The sequence below is a fragment of the Osmia lignaria genome, chromosome 6 (assembly GCF_051020975.1).
Source record: "Osmia lignaria lignaria isolate PbOS001 chromosome 6, iyOsmLign1, whole genome shotgun sequence".
Lineage (NCBI taxonomy): Eukaryota > Metazoa > Arthropoda > Insecta > Hymenoptera > Megachilidae > Osmia > Osmia lignaria.
Window position 1 is genome coordinate 3,103,984 of NC_135037.1, and position 21,020 is coordinate 3,125,003.

The 21,020-nt window shown below is 36.1% G+C and overlaps 1 protein-coding gene across 6 annotated transcripts; it reads right to left on the reverse strand.

Moving 5' to 3' along the window:
- Positions 1-47: 47 nt before the first annotated feature.
- On the reverse strand, positions 48-20,875 carry cora (erythrocyte membrane protein band 4.1 like coracle). 6 transcript variants are annotated; one of them, XM_034318461.2, is made up of 16 exons: positions 20,551-20,648; positions 20,405-20,430; positions 11,573-11,745; positions 11,331-11,478; positions 10,961-11,255; positions 10,526-10,864; positions 10,270-10,442; positions 10,059-10,198; positions 9,171-9,257; positions 8,409-8,639; positions 4,400-7,951; positions 3,764-3,871; positions 3,495-3,605; positions 2,903-3,007; positions 2,192-2,401; positions 48-2,117 (listed from the first exon to the last, which is right to left on the reverse strand). In XM_034318461.2, exons 3-16 carry the CDS (start codon positions 11,729-11,731, stop codon positions 1,938-1,940), a joined length of 5,838 nt encoding a protein of 1,945 aa, XP_034174352.2. In that variant the 5' UTR covers positions 11,732-11,745; positions 20,405-20,430; positions 20,551-20,648; the 3' UTR covers positions 48-1,937. The 6 variants fall into 6 exon arrangements, with proteins under 6 accessions (XP_034174352.2, XP_034174349.2, XP_034174350.2 ...); XM_034318458.2 differs by lacking the exons at positions 20,405-20,430; positions 20,551-20,648 and adding an exon at positions 20,710-20,875; XM_034318459.2 differs by lacking the exon at positions 20,405-20,430 and having other exon boundaries at positions 20,551-20,672.
- Positions 20,876-21,020: the final 145 nt, after the last annotated feature.

The window sequence follows — 21,020 nt, forward strand, 5'->3', positions numbered from 1 at the left end:
AACCAGTATAATGGTTTTAACGTAATAATACATCTAAATTTTTTCATTCAATTTATTATACGTTATGCAAAATGTAAAAAAGTAAAAAAGATTAATTTATAATTATTATATAAACATATTATATTTAGTATAATAAAATAAATGCTTTGTGCAAAATGCAAGTGTAATTCATATGAATAGACTTTTAAACAATACATTAAAGAACAAAGGTATAAACAAGCCTCCTACAGTGTGATATGCATATTTAATGTTGCTTTATAACTGCCGCATGAACAATATACATACTATTCATACATAAATATACGAAACTGCGATACGTAATTCATATTTATAAATTTATATATTTATGTAGATTTATTTGTTCAAAGTATGACTTGCATCATAATAACTTTATATTGTAGATTCAGGTTATCAGCCTTTTTTGTTTCTTAGTAATATTTTTCATGTTTCATACAAAAATTAAATAAACTATTGAACAAACAAAATCTTATATGAAATTGTAGTCTTAAAACTACAGAAATTACAGCTAAATTTAGACATGTACGCTGACCAATGCATCGTAGCTCTTGGTGTGAAGTTACATACATATAATTTATCTTATTAATGTTATTAATACATTTTTCATTTCTGAAGTATATAGCTTAAGAAAATCTACATAGCTTCCAAATGCATATTTTTAAATTATTAAATAAAAATTGTATACAATAGCAATGTTAACAACGTGTATTTCCTTTCAGTATCACATTGCTGAATATTAATACTTTAAGTTACAGGAAACTTTGTAGACTTCTATTCATTTTATCAAATAACCATAAATGTTTATGTATACATGTATATATATATTTTATGTATATATTAATATTTTATATTTAAAGGACTTTGTCATACAATAAACATTATGTAATATTTGTTTTGAAAAAAATATATATCACAAATATTTAAACTATACAAAAAAACATATTGCAGGAAAGCTACGTTTAAATCGCATGAATCATTATAAAAAAATTTGTGTATCTGTGACTTATGTATTATAAGTCTTCCACTGTTACTTTCCGATGTATTCATCTTGAAGTAATTATTTTTCATAAAATTATGCTATATATATATATATATATATATTGTGTGTGTGTGTGTGTATTGTACTGCTTGCATAATTCAAATATATATATTAATTATACACTTAAATACTCTCGACTGTTTAAAACATTTTTAATATTTCTTTTAATTATGTTATTAATATTAGGCTCAAAGATGATCTTTCAAAAATAGAAATTTAAGTTATAACAAAAAGTCTGCAAAAAATAAAAATAAAAATTAAGCTTAATAATGTTGTTTTACTGTGTACCATTTGAACAAGTTTTATATAAATGACATACTATACTTATTACACGAGACACTGCATGAATATCATTGTATTTACTATCAAACAGTAATGTAAGTTTATAGGGCACTCTGCCTTATTATTATATAACTATGAACAAATTGGTTAGTTTACGTACATACAGCGCTATGTATACATAACATGTATAATATATATTTATTTATGCCTCTGTATATGTAAATAATACATATTTTGAATATGAACACTGCAGTTTACGGTACGAGGTACCGTAACTCTTTTTTTTCTTAGAAGAAAACATCACTTATACTTTTCTTGGAGTAACTTGATTTTCAATCAAGTTCAAGCTCATATTATTGGATAACATTTGCTAAGAAATAATGTTTCCAATTTTTTTTAACTTGCCCTTTCCTGGCAAAATGCTTAAATAATTGATGACAATAGAAAGATTCAATTCGATTATTTACCATGCAATATTGAAGAATGCATGTTAATGTATAATACAGAGAATATCAATTTAATTTTCTAGTTTTCAGAATTTTAAGCATTTAGATTTGAGAGTGCCCTTAATTTCTTACAAAACTGTTTTTAAATCTGGTTACTGTGCTGTTTGTTGTTGAATTTCTATTTTCTCTACTGTCATATCAGGATTCATAGCAGTAGCTTCTTGGATTGCCTCTGCCAACGCCCGATCGTGATCAATTGGATCGCCGTCAGATTGTATTGTTATTTTTTGCTCTACGCGCGTTTCTACAACTCCATCTCTTTCAGTTTTGTACTAAAAATACAGTAACAAATAAATGTAACATCACAAACGATGTTCAACACCTACAATAGAAATAAGAATCTTACCGTTATTGTCTCAACTGTACGGGTCTTACTCGATATTGTTTGAGAACTAACTATTTCTCCAGTCGCACTGTACATGCCGTCTTCACTTTCAACAGCTACTTTCCTGGTTTCAGTTGCTACCAGCGGAACTGTAGTAGTTGTAGTCACATTATGTTCTGGTTCTCCTTTATAAACATGTGCTTCAGTTTCAACAACACCAGCTTGATCACCCTAAATGAAATTTTCCCATTAATATTTTGTATGTAGATAATCTATGATATAATGCAACAAACTCTATTAATACCATACAATTACATTTACATTATATTAAAATATAAAGGCATTATAAAATGTACAGGACCAAAGCATTATTCATATTTTATAGACTGTACACGTATAATAATTGTTATTTATAACTACTGATTAATACCTTAAAACCAGCGCTTCTATGATAATGAATAGATTACATTTTTTATAAATGATTTTTCCCACAAATGTTAAGCAATGAATACCATATGAAATGAATTAGCATTAATATTTTTATAAAAATGATTGATTTACTTTTGAAATGAATAACATTCTGTGATGTAATAATACCTGAAGAATATGTACCTTGGTGAAGGTCCACCTCTCAGAATAATTTTTAAAATAATATCGTAATAAAAATAGTATAACAATGAAAATTTTTTAATTTTTAAGGACCAATGTGTTTGTACTATTCCTTAGATTTACCTGATAGTACTGATTGTAGAAAGCCTGCTGATCATCTTCAAGGTCAATTGGAGTACCTGAATCATCACTGCTTGAACTTGATGTACTGAGCCTTCGTGAGAACAGCTACACCATGCAATGTGTTAACCAAGCCGGCAAAAATTAATTACAAAAATAAAAAAAAATAAAAATAATTAAATGAAAAATAGCACCAGTTAAACTGTGTAAATTAACCAATTCCTGAATAAGTTAGGTATTGCTATTTACTAAACAAATTACAACCCCTTTATCTGAATGTACTGTATAATCCTGTTAAATGTATATTGAACGTGTGTATAATTCTTATTTTTTTATACAATTGCATATTTAAAAGTATATATATAATATATAATATAAGAATCATAAGCTCCATAATGTTATCTGATTTTCCCACTTAAAAAATATGCATAAATGTATGTGCAATGACCATATTATCATCATGTAATATGTATAATAGATTTTAATGATTTAATGTTAGGCTGAACCAAAGACACAACATGTGATGATTTACATAAATATTTTACATGCTTCATTCATTAGTGGGGATATTTTTGAATGATGAATACATTATTACCTGTTCACCAGAAAGTACATGACTGGTTGTTCGAACTTCTTGAGTTACTACTCTCTGCTCTTGTCTTGTTGCACTGGTTGCTGTTGTATGCGCTACAGTCTTTTCCTCTACCTAACATAAAAAAATTACAAAAAAAAATAATTCTAGCCCTATAAATCAATATAATAGGCAAAAGAATTGCAAATATTTGTATGTATAATGATTTTTAAATGATGAAAATAAAACAGTAAGGCATGTAATCTGAATATCTAAATGATAATACTACAAACCTGGCTAGTCTTTTGATTTTTTTCAAGATCCTCGTGCATTGTAGCGGTACGTGTGGTGACAGCAGTCGCCGTCATATATGGAGTTCTACCATCATCTGGTGCCTCTGCCTAAATACAACTACAAGGTAACTAATGTCTTATAGTAAAACAATATGTGTGTAAAATTACAAAAAGTGTTAGCGCGTTAGATGTTCTAAATTTTTTACTATTTAAGATTCTTAGAAGTTTTGGTATCTTTTTGCCATTCAGCAACCAATTTTTTTGAGACCTCGGTATATTCCTTTGCCACTTGTATAATTATATTTAGAATTTATATCAATAGTACATATTTACTACATGCAATAAATATTCAATGACCAAAAATCACATAGCTAGATCTACGGTGCACTTTACAAAATCATTATGTATATTATAATCAGTACAGTATTATATAAAATTTACAGCATCGTGTAAAATAATTTAAAAGAGTGAACAAAAATAAAACTGAGGAATGTGAGGTCCTTTATCTTTATCAAATGTCAGAAATTCATCAACTCGTAATTGTTTTTGTTAACATTACTTTTCTTACCTTATAATTAGTGAAGTAGTTAATTGTACTATATATTATATTATATACTTTATTAAAAATTGTATCACCTTGTTCATTTGTGTAGAAACTGTTACTTGGCCTGTGCCTCCAGGTGTAAGATCTTCAACTTTTTCTTCAATATTTCGTGTCACACCTTCTTGATCCTTTACTACCGATTGTTTAGTTGTTGTTTTCACTATTGTTGGAGTAGTGTTTGTAGTAGAAATTCTTTTTGTTTTTGAAACAGTTGGTTTTGTTGCATCTTGCATATCTTTCAAAATTGTATCACTGTCTAAAGGATTTCCAGAAGTATCAAAGATAACACCATCTTTTAAATAGGCTCCATCATCTCCAAAGATTTCTTGATTCATTAGTTTGCCAAATTTGTCATGGATCTTTCCATCCTTAACATAACTTCCATCATTTCCATATGGTGCTTGTCTAACAGGTTTTCCATCTTTGTCACAAAGCAAACCATTGCGGACTAAGCTAAGTGTGATTACAGTGAAATATTTCTCAAGAGGCTTGCCTGCTGATGTACAAATAATACCATCTTTAATAATGTTCCCCTCTGTATCAAAGTTTCCTTGTTTTAGGGGTTTACCAGTCTTGTCTACGACAACTCCCTGCACTATTTTCAAACCTTCAGGTCCAAATGCTTCTTGTGTTAATAATTGTCCATTTGGATCATAAATCTTTCCATTTCTAATAAAGCTATTTTCAGGAGGTAGATTACCTTGAGACAATGGTTTTCCATTATTTCCATAAATAAGACCATCTTTAATGAAGCTTCCATCATTTCTATAAGAAGCCTGATTTAAAGGTTGACCAGCACTATCGTAAAGTTTTCCATCTTTAACAACACTTCCATTTGTATCAAAATTACCAGACTTCAGTGGTTTACCATCAGTACCATACACTAAACCATAACGAACGAGTGTAATAGAAATTACCGACTGTTTACGGTTTAATGGGTTGCCATTTGCTCCATATAATAATCCATTTTTTATATAACTTCCATCGTTTCCAAATGTTCCATGAGCAAGTAATTGCCTGTCTTTTCCATATATATAACCATTAGCAATGTATCCTCCATCAGTACCAAATGAGCTATGATCCAGAGGCTGCTTGTCTTTCCCATAAATTCTGCCTTCTTGTACGTAACTTCCATTAGGTAATTCAGTGCCAATGTTCAGTAATTGTCCACCCCATCCATATATAAGACCATCTCTGATATAAGTACCGTCAGGTTTAAATGCTCCTTGTTTTAGAGGACTCTGATTCTTATCATAAACTACACCATCTTGAATATAACATCCATCTGGAACAAGCGATGCCAAGTTTGTAGGATTTCCTTGACTATCAACCACTTTTCCATCCTTCACTGCTAAATTATCTGGCCCTTTGTCATCTTGAGTCAAGGGTTTACCATCTCTTCCAATAATCAAGCCATTTTTGATAATATTACCATCGGGTCCGAAAACACCTTCTGAAATCATTTTACCGTCTTTGTTGTGAATCATACCGCCGGCAACGTACGAACCATCAGATCCAAACATACTTCTAGCCATAGGTGTACCATTACAATCAAAAATTACTCCATTTGCAATAAAACTGTCTTCTGGAAGTGCTGAACATAAATTCAAAGGTTTACCATCTTTACCATATACAAGGCCATCTTTAACATAGCTTCCATCTGGCTTGAAAAATGAAAACTTTAATAACTTTCCATCTTTATTATATAATTTACCATCTTTGATAGATGTACCCTCGGGTATCAATGAATCCTGATTAAGAGGCTTTCCACTTTTTGAATGAATGATACCTTTTTTTATGTAACTTCCATTTGAACCAAAAGACTCTTGTTTAACAGGTTTACCATCTTTTCCGTATATCATTCCATCTTTTATCATTAGGCCATCTGGTCCCAGCATAGCTTCTGATAATGTTACTCCATTTGTGTCATAAACTATACCATCCTTAATTATAATGTTATCTGGCTTGAAAAGACTCTGTGTAAGTGGTTTGTTACTTTTGTCATACACCATTCCTTCCTTGATAAAGCTTCCATCAGCCATTAAAGGAATCTGACTTAAAGGTCTACCATCCTTACTATATATAATACCATCTTTTATGAAACTTCCATCAAGGTTATAAAATGCATGTTTGATTGTTTTTCCATCTTTACCAACAACTTTTCCATCCTTTAAATGAGCACCACAAGGAAGTAAAGATCCTTGATTTAAGAACTTTCCATCTTTCGAGTAAATTATACCATCTTTTATAACAGACCCATCTGAACTAAAGGATTCATGTTTTACTGGTTTACCATCCTTGGAGTAAATTTTTCCATCTGCTACATAATGACCATCATGACCTAAGATACCACCCGATACTACAGTTCCGTCTCGTCCATAAATTAATCCATCACAGATGTAAGTTTCATCGGGTATTAAAACAAACTGATTCAAGGGTTTTCCATTGTCATTACATACTATTCCAGCAACAATGTAATTTCTATTTATACCATATGATCCTTGCGTAAGTGGTTTAGAATCAGAAGTAAATATAAGACCATCTTTTATGTATGTTCCATTAGTACCTAATTTATGATATTCTATTGGTTTTCCATGTTTCCTCACGACTTTCCCCTCCTTGACTTGGGCATGTTCTAGTCCTAGTAAATACTCGTCGAGTACTTGTCCATTTGAACCATATATAACACCATCTTTAATGAAATTTGTCTCAACACCTAAGACCTCTTGATTCACCGGTTTGCCATCTTTAGTCGTGACTATACCGTTATTAATGTAGATCCCATGTGGACCAAATTCGGATTTTTTAACCAAATTACCATCCTTTGTATGAATTTTTCCGTTCAATACTTTGCAATTTTCCGGCCCGATACTGTTTTGATCTAATAATTTACCGTCTTTGGTATAAATAACACCCCCTATAATTTTAGAACCATCTGGAAGTGGCAAAATATGGTACTCTGGTTTCGATTCTGCAGGGATCGGTTGAACAACACTCGGTTGACATCCAGCATCTTTTTCAGCAGCGATAAGCATCGTCGATGCATCCTTATCCAAATCCGGCCTGGATGCAGTTTTTTGCTGTTCTTTCAAACCAGCAGATTCCACATAATTCAGACCAGGAGTTTTTAATCCCGACGGTGGTTTAGTTTCAGCTTCTTTGGTTTTCCTTTTTTCCGCTGATTCAGCTACCTTTTTCTCCTCACCTGGGGCGTAATTAAAAGCTAAGCCCGTAGCTTTTCGACTCGCAGCAGTTGGTGACTGCTGATTTTGTATTTCAGGAGATGCCGGTCTATCCTCGTATGAAAATCCATACGGTGTGAAAGGTTTTTTCGTTGGAGAAGCTTCTGTTTCTTCGTAATCATAAGGTTTTGTATAACTGGGGAGTTGCGGTGGTTCTGGACTAGCCTTTGTTTGTTCAGTACTTGGTTTTTCAGTCAAAGATTTCATTTGTTTTTCCGATACAGAAAGATTTGATTCCGTGTCGCTCTTTTCCATTGATTCCTCTAGCTCTTTATTCTTTTTCTGCTTCTTCTGCTTTGAATCCTTCTCCTTTTTGCCAAATAGGAAGCCGCCAACAGGACTCTTTTACAATAAACAAAAACATGCAATGCCAAAAACATGCCATATAACAAACATATTTTTTACACATTAAAAAAACTAACGAAGCCAATAAAGACTACAAATTTTACAATGCTAGTATCTTTTACAAAAATGTACTAAAACATATCTAATTTATGCAGTTTGATCGTTCTTTCAATTGTAGAAGGTAATCGTTTGAGCTTAAGAAATTTAGAAAGAATATTCGTCGATAATTTGGATAATTTAACAAATAAAGTGAGTTGATCAAAAAGTCAGGATGTAAATCCTAGTCTTAACAATTTAATCGACTGAATATTTTTCTCTCTACCTATTGAACATCTACATGTTTTTGTGCATGATAATTTTATTCTAAGAACGAACACAATTAACTATACTTTTTCTCACTAAGTATATTATAATAAGCTATAGCACATCGGTAGCGGTACAATATATTACTTACCTTTATTTTTTCTTTCTTTTCTTTATCTGTTTTTTCTGGCGTTTCCTTATCTTTCTTTTTCAACCCTTTCTTACTGGGTGACTTTATGTCGTTGTTCTCAAGAGCACTTTCATTAATCAAATCTGAATTGTTGAGATCATTATGATTTTCCTTTTCATTTTCATTCTGTTTATCCTTTTTCTTCTTAGATAGACCACCGGGCGGTAGGACCGCGATTCCTCCGACCGGTTTCTATAAGTAAATTTATAGTCACACATCGCTTCATGCAATAAGCACGAATCAACTTTTACTGTTAAGCTATTATGAACTACTACATGTTTTGTACATTCTCTTGGCACATATTTCATGCTTGACAACTAAGTACGGTCTGCGCTCTCAAAAAATATCAGTTGTTGATCAGTTGTTAACTGTACTGTCCTGGAAAGGATTGCTTGTAATACTGTAATATCTTTCTCATTACACGATGTTATACGTGATTATAATTGTTAATAGCATGCTAACACAAGCATTAGCGCAGTTTATAAAACCTATGAAAATATTTGCATCTGCGCATGCTTATGTGATGATGTTAGAATAAATGAAAATGTTAAAGAATTTCAGGAGTTCAGCTTTGAGGCGATGGCCGTATATTTGCAAATAATAAACAGAATATAACTGCATGCATTGAAAAAAAGGAAAACACCAAATGGTCACATACATTAATACAAATAGAAAACTGTTGGTTAATGCATGATAGAGTATGTTCCAGGTGAAATTCTATACCTTTTTGCCACGATCTGCATCGTATTCTCCTTCCAGGCTACTGGTACTGCTAGCTGATGTTGTTCCAGCACTTGTTTTGCGTGTGAGCTACCGGTGTTAGTTAGGTGTCAGTTAGCTTTTTTTTTTTTACAATTGAAGCACTAAGATGTGAAGATTCAATTCAAGTTTGTAAAATTAAATTATCACATACAAATGCCACGTGTTCGATGTCTGATAATCATTATAAGACAATGTCTTGTAAACTCTACACATTCCTAGGTTTTTTGCATACTTCAAATCTTTGTATAACTTATACAAGTTAATTAACTAAAATGCTTCGTTGCATACCCCCACAATTATATTTTGATTTTTCTGTCACACCTTCAAATTTCCATTTATTCATGTATGACCAGTGTTAATTAACTTGTATTTTAATTATTTTATATGTTCTTATGAATTCAGAATAGATATAATAAAATATCTAACGCATACAACCATGTCTAATACATGGCATACAATTAATCATTAGCATGCCATGGCTACTAATATTGTTTGTTTAATTTTAAAAAATAGTGCATAATGATAAAATTGTATTATTATCTTTTTTTTTCTTTTTTCTCCAAGTGATCCAATTGGTGTTCTACAATTTCTCGGTTTCATAATGTAACTGTTATTTCAATAATATATTATATCAAAAACTGTTGTTATATGAAGTTAGATAATTAGTTAAAATTTTAATATCGTCAATGTGCTCAAATATAAACGATGTTTGAAAGCGTAGACCGCAAAAATGTTATCCTTAAAATTCATGAAATAATTTTTAATTTGCATGACGAATTCATGCAACTTCTACAAACTATTACTATATTTAATAATGTAGGTGTGTAATATAAATATCTTCTTTTTTACCTTTTCCTTTTGTTTTTTAATTGGACTAGGCCGTTGATCTATATGCTCCATGTCAGGAATCATTTCTGGTTCATAGCTCATTGTATGTCTCTTACTTGGTTCTGATCCGTAAGTTTCGACTTGTTTTGGTCCACCTAATGCTGCATGAAACATTATACATCTAATAAAATCTTGACAATTTTACAAATAATAAAATAAGATGTTTTTTTACCATCCATGCTGCGAGACGTAGGGCGTCGACCACTCAAAGATCGTTCAAATTGTGGAGGTTGTCTATCAATAGGAGTCTTTTTCGTTTCGTAATGAGTTCTGCCCGAGTATCGGAAACGAGAACCCAAATGTGGTATCAGACCTACTTTCTTTACAGGCTCAGGACTCATGAGCCTAAAAGAAATACGATTAAAACCCTTTATGTATTTCACCCTATTCTATCTTTATAATTTAAATTACTCTTAGATCATTATTACCTGAAGAAGGTATGGTGCTCAACGCACACTTTCCATAACTTTTTCGCCGCCCTGTGATTTGCCAGTTTGAAACCTATCGTCGATTCAAACTGTTCAAATTCACCGGGTCTGATTTTTATATAAAAGTTATGCCTCTTGTAAGATATCTTTAATATCTTTGGCCAAGCAAACCTATTGATCCTCAATCGATCCCTGTAGACGAGAAGGCCCGACGAGCATACACCCAACATTATATCAACTCCTTCAGAGTCTTTAGCAGGATGGAGATCAACTCCATACATCGCTAATTTCTTTGCGTTCTCAAGGTAGTGAAGTTCTGCTTCTGCAGGCGTTTGACCTCTAAAAATTCGCAAACGTTCTTTTATCATTCTTCCTTAACAAATCATCTTGGGAATTATAATTGATAATTCACTGATTAATATGGACGAGACTAACTTATGTGTTTTATGCAGGTCCATTACTTTTTCTACCAATTCTGGTGTTTGATTAGGGGCAAACTTGAAATCCTTCAAATAGGTACGCCCATGCTCCTCTGGATCGTAATCTCCAACCTCTGATTGAACCAAATAAGAGCCTAAAAGTGCATGAGTCACAAAAGAACACGGTAATCGTCCTGTGATGATGTCGTTTCTAATTTGAAGGCATAGCTGGTAACGAGTTATGTCCTCCTGCAATTGAGCTGGATCCGGTGGATAAAATTTCACCTCGAAATTAAATTTCCACGGTTCATCTGGCAACATCAAAGGAAAATGCATTAGCAATCACGCAAATACCAGTAGGCCAAGTGTCAAGAATAACGCTATACTTTTTACAAATTTTGCAATCCTTTTATCAAGGTCTAGCCAGTTTCGCGAATCGTGTCGATCCTCATAAATGAGACCAAAGTAATCTTTCTCCAGTAAATTCATACTCTGGCATATCATGTCGAGTAAATCTTGACCTTTTGCTTTCCTCTGCAATAAAAAAAAAATTGATTTTGTTATTAGCCTCCGCTCGCATACAAGCTGTAGGTCAATTGAAGAATAAAGCAAGAACTAAGCAGCTTACATCTATGTGAAAATCTTTTACGGTCCCATCAAGCAGGGTGATTCTTGCAAGTGCCAGTTTTCCTTTGCTAACCGGGCTTTTGGTCGGTGAATTCGTTCCGGTACCATTTTCTGCCGTTACCTCTGGTGGCCCACCAGCTGACTTCTGTTCCTCCGGCATATTTCAGCCCTGTGCTGGAAATGAAAGTGCCATGTATAAAAGAACTCGACGATAAATTCATTTTCCACCGAGAAAAGATCGCGTGTGCCGGTTCAACGGTGTTCGAGTATAGATCCTGTCTAGACTAGAGGGTGCCATGTAGAGAAATAATCAATATTTGCCGGGGCTCTTGGAGTTACACGTACCCTCCATAAAGCACCGTGGTTTCTATCTCATTAACGAAGGAAAACACGGAGGGAAAACGAGAATATAATTTCCAACTGCTTCGAATTATATGGAGTTGTAAAACTTCGAATAATTGAGCTATTCGTATCATTTCCATCTCTGATAATAATTGTGGGAAGTCAGGACCAGGTTCAGCGCTGCTGTGAGTTCGAAATATATTTATTCCTAAAGCACTGGTCCCCCATCAGTAATGATACCTCGTCTCTCCCAACGACTGCTCGACTCTTTTTTCGCAACGGTGATTTAATGTTCGCGCATTATCATCTGGTGTGCACCAGATGCGACTCTTTCCAAGATTTATGGTCAACGACAAAAAGGAGAAAAATATGGTACTCTTATGTGCTGGTACCGTTGGTGCGTAATCATACGTCGGGTAAGCAGAATCTCCGTTGTCTATGCGGTGTCTGAAATCAGCGTGTAGAAAACGACAGAGAAAATAGTACGAGCGATTTCGTAAGACTTTGAGAAGACAGGTTGTAGTAGTTACGTACGATAGAGGCACATGTGTGTACATTTACTACAGGTCGTTGGCCCTTCTTGGAGCAGCAAAGAATGAACGTGTGTGGGTACACGATTCTTATATATAGATTGAGAGCAATGTCTCGATACAAAGCCAATAAACTGTTGATATTTATAATAGCTCTTAGATTAAAATATCTCGTGTCGGATATTATTGGACGATAAGATTGTTATAAAAAATTATCAGATACTTTATCGATCAATCCTTTGAATGGAAAATGACTCAACGAAACATGTTCATTTAGATGGTCTAAGTGCTCCAATATTACATTAATTAACACCTCGATAATCTATCTTTCATAATCTATATCCCTACTGGTAAAATTGTATTTGAGACGCTAGGAAATGGAACTCCAAGAAATGGAATTCTACTGTAATTAACAGTGGGTTCTCTGAAATTTATATTCGTTTCTAGGAATTAAAAGTAGTCACGAAATAACGTGCGCGACCCTGACCGACACGCTTTGTCGAGTTTCCATCATTCGAATCGACTGTGCGAAGTAGCTCGGATACACGGTCCCTTATGCAATGGTAGCGTTGCAAACAGTAATTCAACCTCAATTGCATGGAATCAGAACCATACCGGGATATGCCGTTTGTCGTTACAAATACCATTAGTGCTTCGACGGGAACGAGCTGGAAAAATGTCTCCACCAACGATACCGTGGTTTTTCCTATCATTTCAGATGCTGTGCATGAAACGTGATTCATGAACAGCGACAGACAGACGCGTCCAGAAAAAGGGTGGGACCGGTCTGTGCATCATTAAAACGGAAATCACGGTTTAACGTTCAATTCCCAACGAATATCTCGTTACGAGGCTACGCAACGACCTAACTCGACAAAAGAGTAATTACATAAATCCGTGCCTTGCTACGAGTTGTATAATGTCGCGACTGAAATGAAAAAAAGGATACCTTTTGTAACTTCCTAGATGAAACAGGAATACAATGCGACGATCTATTGCATTGACGATTCCTTCGATAATCCTAAATGGTAAAAGTAAAATTTGATTCAATTTTTTTTTTTTATTATTATGCAGTAATCACGATGGAATTCGTAGAATGGCTGTTTTCGTGGCTGTGTGTAAGTTCGACAAGCCTGAATGTCGTCATCGCTGAAAGCAGACGTCCTTTACCGTGCTCTTTACTAGGCTGATGAAGTAATGCACCGATTAGCAGCACGATGACGCGGTGACCAATGTTGCATTGACTGTTCAAAATGCTCCAACAATCGTTTTCTTCGTGCTATGTGGGAGGAATTTCTTTCACCTACGAGCGAGATTATCGTCGATTATGATACATCTATTTCTTGGATCGTCTGCCTTTCTCTACTTTAACCCGTTCGGCGCTGAACACCGAGGGTATTCTAAACGCTTCACAATCGTCATTGCAGCTTCTTTCCAGGGAAAGGAAACAACGGTTCTCGATGATTTACAGTTGACTGTCCATGGGAGGGGTTATCAGTGACCAGCGATACGAAATCGCTTAATTTAGTCGAATAATCGGAACAAAGAGGAAATTCTAAACCATGAATTCAGTGCACTGAGTCACTGCCTTTCTTCAACAAACGGACGAAACTTCAATATTTTAGAATATCATAGACACCGCGGAGGACCGTGATGGACAGTCGCGAAGAATTGGAAAGTTAAAAGGAGAGTCTCGGATCCAAGATGTAGACACCGAGGAAACCGGTCGATCCGTCTCGTTTTGCTAACGGGTCGCCTTAAAGTTTAAAGGCCCGGTTGAATGGAGCGAGCCTGAAAGGTCTGAAAGAATCTGCTTTTTTCCCGACGTTAGCCGAGATCCTTTCAAAGACGCGTGGGCTTCGTTTGGTCGTGTGTCAAAGGGCTTATTGTAAACGAGGGTCGCGTGATCTCTGGCACACGCCCACGCGATCGTGTGTGCACACGGCTCCGTGGCTCGTACATCTTCTCGTCCTCCGTACGCATTAAACAGCCATCGTCTTTAATGAATGAATTCGTAACATCACGAGATACGACGTATCCTTCGAGACGTCAAACGTCGAATAAAAATAGAAAGAACAGCGTTCGACGTGATAATTGCAAAAATGCAAATCTCGAGAGCCAGAAATAAAAGAATCAACGACCAACGCAGTGGATAATAAGGATTTTAAATTGCAAATTTATCTCCGGTTTCGTTCCTGCTCTCGAGACGTTATTTTTTTTTTTCACAGAACAAAGCTTCAAGGGAGTTGACGATACGGAGTCGCATTTTCCGGTTAACGGAACCGCGGTATCTGAATCTGGAGTATCGACAACATCGAACGTGCAGACCCGATTAACGGATCGACGAAATTCTTATCGTACGAGTGGTGCTTGCAGAAGAGCACGAACGTGGAGGATGTCGGAAAACGAGCCAGGCCGGCTCTCCACACGTATACACGATGCAGTTTATTAACCCAGTGGTGGCTGGCAATCGAGCTACGTGAATGAATACACGCTGTACCCAACCAGAAGCGGACGCGATCGTTTCGGTTCGCGGCATTTAAATCCCTCGTGCCGGAGTACAGGGTGATTCATGTACAAGTATCTCTACAGAGCATCGATTTTCCAAGGTTTTACACAACCCTTTCTACGTTACGACTTTTACCATGTTCACAGATCACGGAACGCGTGAAACGCTCGTGCTTGATTAAATGACGCGTGTAATCGACGAGAAGCGTGATTTCTATTTTTTCTTCCTTGCTTTTTCTATTCTCGTCATGGCCGCTTGGCGCATCTAATCGACGACCAACGAGCGCATTTTCTCCTCCGCGTGTACATCGAAATGTTCCTTCGCGTTTATTTTTTGCCCTCCTTCCTCGGGAACGTGATTCGCATTTTCCCAGCTGTTGGACACTTTCCTTTCCAGTGGGAAATCAAAGGAGTTTCTTTACAAACGCGAATAAGGTCTTTCGAAGAGATGCGAATTGAAAAGAAAAACGATTCAACTGTGAAAAAAAGCGTAATAACTGAAGGGCTCGCGATGAAACGACGTCGCGGTGTTGCGGTAGGGCATAAGCAATTATATGGTAGTTCACGCGGGAAGAAAAGCGGTGGTAAAAAGTCGACATTGTTACGCAGGAATCATGTTGCGAGAAAAAGGGTAAAGAAAGGAAAGAGGAATGTTGCCTGTTGCTAGTTTATGCTCGTACGAGGAAATTCCATTGTTTTCTGTGAAAGTACTGCCTATTACTTCCTTTTCTATCGCTACAGTTATTACAATAGAAATTTTATAATTAATGTTCTCTACTGGATGTCGAAGAAAATGAGAGATTTCAAGCCCAAACCACACCCTCCAAATTGTTATAAATTATAAAAGGGTACTCGAGTTATATAGGGTTGTACCCGACACGATCGAAACGTGTTCACGTAGTTGACGACCGCTCGAGGTTTTAATTCTACGCTCGTGCAACAGCCCGCAAGATCACTCGTGAACGAGTTCTCGTGTAAAAATACGCGAGGGAGTCGTAACGCGGCGTTTAATTAAAGCACGAACCACTCGGTGACTTTCGATTCAATAAACGGGGGGTATCCCGCCCGGATATTATACCTTCGATCAGAAATGCAATTCTCGTTAATTCCAGCGTCGAGTTCACGCTCGACTGGTTTAAGGAACACCATTCCCAACTTCATTTATTTGTATGCAGTTTAGAAAGAAAAGGGATTTTAAGGTTGTTTCCCCTTAAGGGAGGAAGCGATGGATCTTGCACAGTTCGCCGAAATTTCGACGACGTTTTCAAACCTTTTATCCGTTTAATTTCACGCATCAAAGGATACACGTCACCCTTCGTGTCTCCTTCCTTCTTTCAACCCTGTTCTTCCCGCCTCTAACGCCCCACCCGATTCCTACCATTGAAACTCGCGACAGACGAAGACCTACGATGAATGTACGCGAGCACGATGAAAGAAAGGGTTGAACGGCAAAAAAAGAAAATATAACGGGGAAAAAGAGCACCCCTTTCTATCGTCTGCACACGACGACCGATAAAATACTCTCGCCCGATGTTGTGCACGTGCTGGAATCGAGGAAACCGGAGTGGATCTCGGTGCCTGAGTGCGTACGAAAATCACCGCATCCCTTAAAAGCGTGTATCATCTTTCTTTGTTCCCTCTACCCTTCCTACGGTCCTTTATACGTGAGATTTTACGGTTATCGTTCGCGTCTCGTTCGCTAATCTCTTACTGAACGACGATGAATACCGGAGGCAAATGACGGGTGCAGTTAGGTCGAGGTAATAAGTAAAGTGCACCGACGACGTATTCGCGAATTAGCAGCCTTCTGGAAAGGCAAGCGATCTGGCAACTGGCTTTCTTTCCGCGTCGTATTTGGACGTCGGCGTCGGTGTGTTAATACCCCGGAGATTTCGTACCTTTTAGCATAAAAATGACGCATAAGGTGCGTCGTTTGCATCGCGCACGGAAAGCCTAAGAAAGCGTCGTAGATCTTGAACGCATTAAGGCACGCTTCACGGAAGCTGTTTATACGATCGCACCACGGAACCGTAGGAAACTCGACCGTATTTCAGTCCTCGTTTGTTGCCACTCGTCGACCGGAAAATTGTCAGCTAGCACGTATCCGGCCGCGATGTAGGAACGTCGATCGATCAAACATCCCCAGGGGGGCAAGTACTGGTCTCTTATATCTCGGGAAGAGCGTGTTAGATTTTCATCGATTCACAGGACAATCTCGCACGCGAACTTGCTTCCCCTACAGGACGATTCATAAATACGCGACGCTTCGGTTAACGAATCTACATAAGTAGGTGATAAAACAAGTAACAAACGTTATTTAATCATGCCTGGTATGTGGTGCAATTTCTGGGTGAAACGTGATTAGAAGAAACGCTTGATAACTTAATTTCCTGGAATGCGTAACTATGCAAAATGACAACTATTAGAAACTTGTAGAATTTCTAATTAGAGAGTAGAAAGAATTTAACGAAGAAACGTTTTAAAAGGTAATGGTATCATCGTAGATCGAAATCCAGGTTACACTGTAAACTGCGATCCCGGTAACACCACGTGACAAACCTAGCCACGCCTTGATCGTGTTTATCTTTCAAGTTTCTATCGCGTGGTTAACGTGCATCGCCAATGCTTCCGGTGATTGCTTTACGGAAGACAGGTATGCGTAACTAGCTAGCTGAGCAATTAAATTTTACGTGAATCGAGCGGCCACGCGAGACCACGTTTACTATCGGTGGACAGGTGTGCTCGTATCTCCGTGATTACTATTAATACTACCACCACCACCGTAGTCAGAGCTACTATTAAAAGCGTAGTACTATAATTTAACTGGGATAATACTTGATAAAACTATCTTGATTGCCTACGATAAACTGATAACGTTTACGAATAAAATAAAAACACGATTACCGCATAGAACGAGGGGTACTCAATATCCAATCTAAAAGAATCACCTATGATTTGTTTATTTCTCCGTTTATTGTGTAATTTATTTCTATTATTCTGTTTTTACGCCATCTTATCTCTCCCGTTACTTTTTTAATACTTACTGATGATATCAGTTTCTTTACCTGAAACACGTGGTGCGTCATCCGCAGGGATAAATCGATATAAGTAAATACGAGTACGTACTACAGTGGTATCTTGGTATACGCCTGCTTTGGAATACGCTCAATTCGGAATACGTCCTGTTTGGTCGTGACAAATTTTGCGTCATTTTTAAATAATTATCTCGGAGGAATTTTTTTTTTAAATGTATTAATTTACAATCTGTCGTGAAGTGGCTATAAGTAAATTTGTTAAATTATTACAATATCATGTGAGTACTTCCCCAAAGGGATGCTCTTGAATAAAAGAGGAAAAATTAATGTAGGTATAATAATATAGGAGGTTTTTTATACATGAGAACGGATTAATCATTTTTACATTACTTCTTATGGGAAAGGTTGGTTTGGTATACGTCCAAACATCAGGAACGGATTAAGGTCGTATACCGAGGTACCACTGTATTTTATACTTCCAGCTGCCATATTTACTTGGTATCGAAAAAAAAAGAGACTCGTATCGCATGAATATCAATATGAAAGCGAAGGTGTGTTTAAATCACAATCAGTTCCTTGTGAAAGGTACGATTATCCTCTGGTAATCGGTTACAAGGGGCAGATAGTAAGGGGCATCCGACGCTTTCGTCGGTTTTAAACAGATTAATCTCGACGGCATTAATCTCACGCAATTAGAACGCATTTGTACTGATTTCAGCATCAACGAAGCTGCTGGACAGAATATTCTAGCGGTACTCGTGTCATAGTTCACGAGTACGCACGTTCCCGGTAGGAGAAAGGAGCGTTACAAACGGTGTATTACACCGGCGGGTAAGCTCGGTTCCCCCAAGTTCATTGTAACTTCGGTCGTGTCGTGCATCACCTCCTATCAACGCCACACCTCCCTACGCATCGGCCGTGAGTACACTTCCTTGCCCTGGTTAACGCGGTGCACGGTTTGTAATAATAATCCTAAATACACCCTGGAATCTATACATGATTGATCTGCGCGTAACCGAACACCGCGTTGGTATATTACGTGAAGCGACTACTCTGATAATCTTTTTTCAATTTTCAACAGTTTTTCTTTTCTGCGTGATTAATATTAAAACGCTTAATAATTATGCAGGAAAAGTACTAGAGAATGTAAAGAAATGAACGATGGAAGCTGTCATCGATTACCGGTGACCAGAAGCGCAACCAAGCTATGTGATCTTTCGGAAATGCTGGCGTCTCCGCGACAAAGTACATAATTGACCTAATTGCTGGTAATGAACGTCCATGAGACACAATGACGAAATCTCGATTCTGCGGAAACGGGAATGTAAAATGATCTGAAAAGTGGAACTCAATGTACCATTACCGGTATAATTATTTTTCAATTAAAAATGTATAGGAAGTAACCATTTCGAATTATACCGGATGTGTATAAGATTTAGTAGATAGTTTAAAAATAAATTCCATTTTGTGTAAAGTGATAGCACAATATGTGTGCGGCGAAGTTTTATTCTCAGGGTCACATATGAAAGTAGAAATGAAACGATAGCAGAAAGAAATTATAACCGATGCGTTGTTATTTCAGATTTGTCAATTGTTTTTATCCCAACGATGATACATCGTTGACAATCATGTTCAACGTGTTCTATACATCACGCCATACCACTAATTACGAGAGAATAGATGATAGTTTTTTCCCCCGGTGAAATATGATACAGAGTGCGCAAAGAATGCACTTGCGAGTTTGATCACTTGATTGTATTGATCCTATGTTTGTCTGGATTTCAGATGTAATTTTATTTATCAACAATTTCGAACAAATAACAGATGATTCAATTGTTTAATTTCATATCAGATTTATACAATATAGAGTATACACACATACACACGCGCATGCAATTGTAGAAATGTTTTGCATATACCTTATGTACAAATTTTTTGTTAACCGGACCAAGGAAATGTTTCCGTGTATTTTTTAATTAAAATATAGATTAAAAGGTATAAATTCTATACAATACATCTACGTTCGATCGTGGAAGATATTCTCGCTAATATGTACAATCGTAAAAGAACTCGGTTACACTTTTTGTTCTGAATTTTATTTAAAATCATTGTAGGTTAGGTGAACAATACATAATTTTTTATACGATAGTACATTTTATGCTAAAAATGGAGAACAAATATGAGAAAACAACAGAAATCAAACAATCAATTTATAATATAAATACTTCGAATAACGCTAAACTGTCATATTTACAAATGTATACTGATACCTATCTAGTGCCACAGATCAAAAACATAAAAAGTATAAAACTCTTTCTAATTTATACTTAAGAAAATGTTTTTAATGAAGTTCGATCAAATTTTGTTACACTGTGTCACGAAGGTAATAAAGTGAAATCAGAAAACTAGTAAACTTACCTTGCTGGATATAGACGCGGTCTTCTCTTAAATATACAATACACCACAATGAGAAAATCGTGGATCAAAATGTAAATAAGAAAAAAATGTACAAAGCTGAAGCACTAATTGTATTTTTCTCGAGTAACTAACAGAATACTTCCTACCGTAAGCACATAAACAACTCTTGTTCCAATTCCACCGACGGGTACGAACACGAACAGGTCCGTCGAATCGCGGGGCGACGCTGGAGATACAGCCACGGCCCATACTCGCACCATTTTCAAATAGTCCCTTCTCGCATACAAATATTAATGGTTACTTACCTTAATGTTATCAGATTCTTCACTCGATTATTAATTACGGTTCATGGAATATCCAACTCGATTGGAGAATCTTTGTAACGATAATGCACCATTTAAATGAAACTGTAGCACTGTGGATACGGGACTGCTTTCAATGTTCTTCCGCGCGAGTCAATATGGCTGACTACCTAGGAAAATCAGTTTCTCTTATGACGCAATTAAGCGAGTACGCCCTGCTTAAACACATTTTTACCACTAGATAGCAGCAGCTGAATTACAAATTTAACAGTCGATAAAATAAAATACTGTAAACGAACTATCACCGTCGATAA

Excerpts from the sequence above, each read along its gene's own strand:
- cora (XM_034318458.2), bottom strand. The coding sequence starts at position 11,731 with ATGCCGGAGGAACAGAAGTCAGCTGGTGGGCCACCAGAGGTAACGGCA. Across the intron at positions 10,865-10,960 it reads GACCTGCATAAAACACATAA|AGGTCAAACGCCTGCAGAAG; the intron begins GTTAGTCTCGTC and ends GCGAATTTTTAG. Across the intron at positions 3,606-3,763 it reads AAAATCAAAAGACTAGCCAG|GTAGAGGAAAAGACTGTAGC; the intron begins GTTTGTAGTATT and ends TTTTTATGTTAG.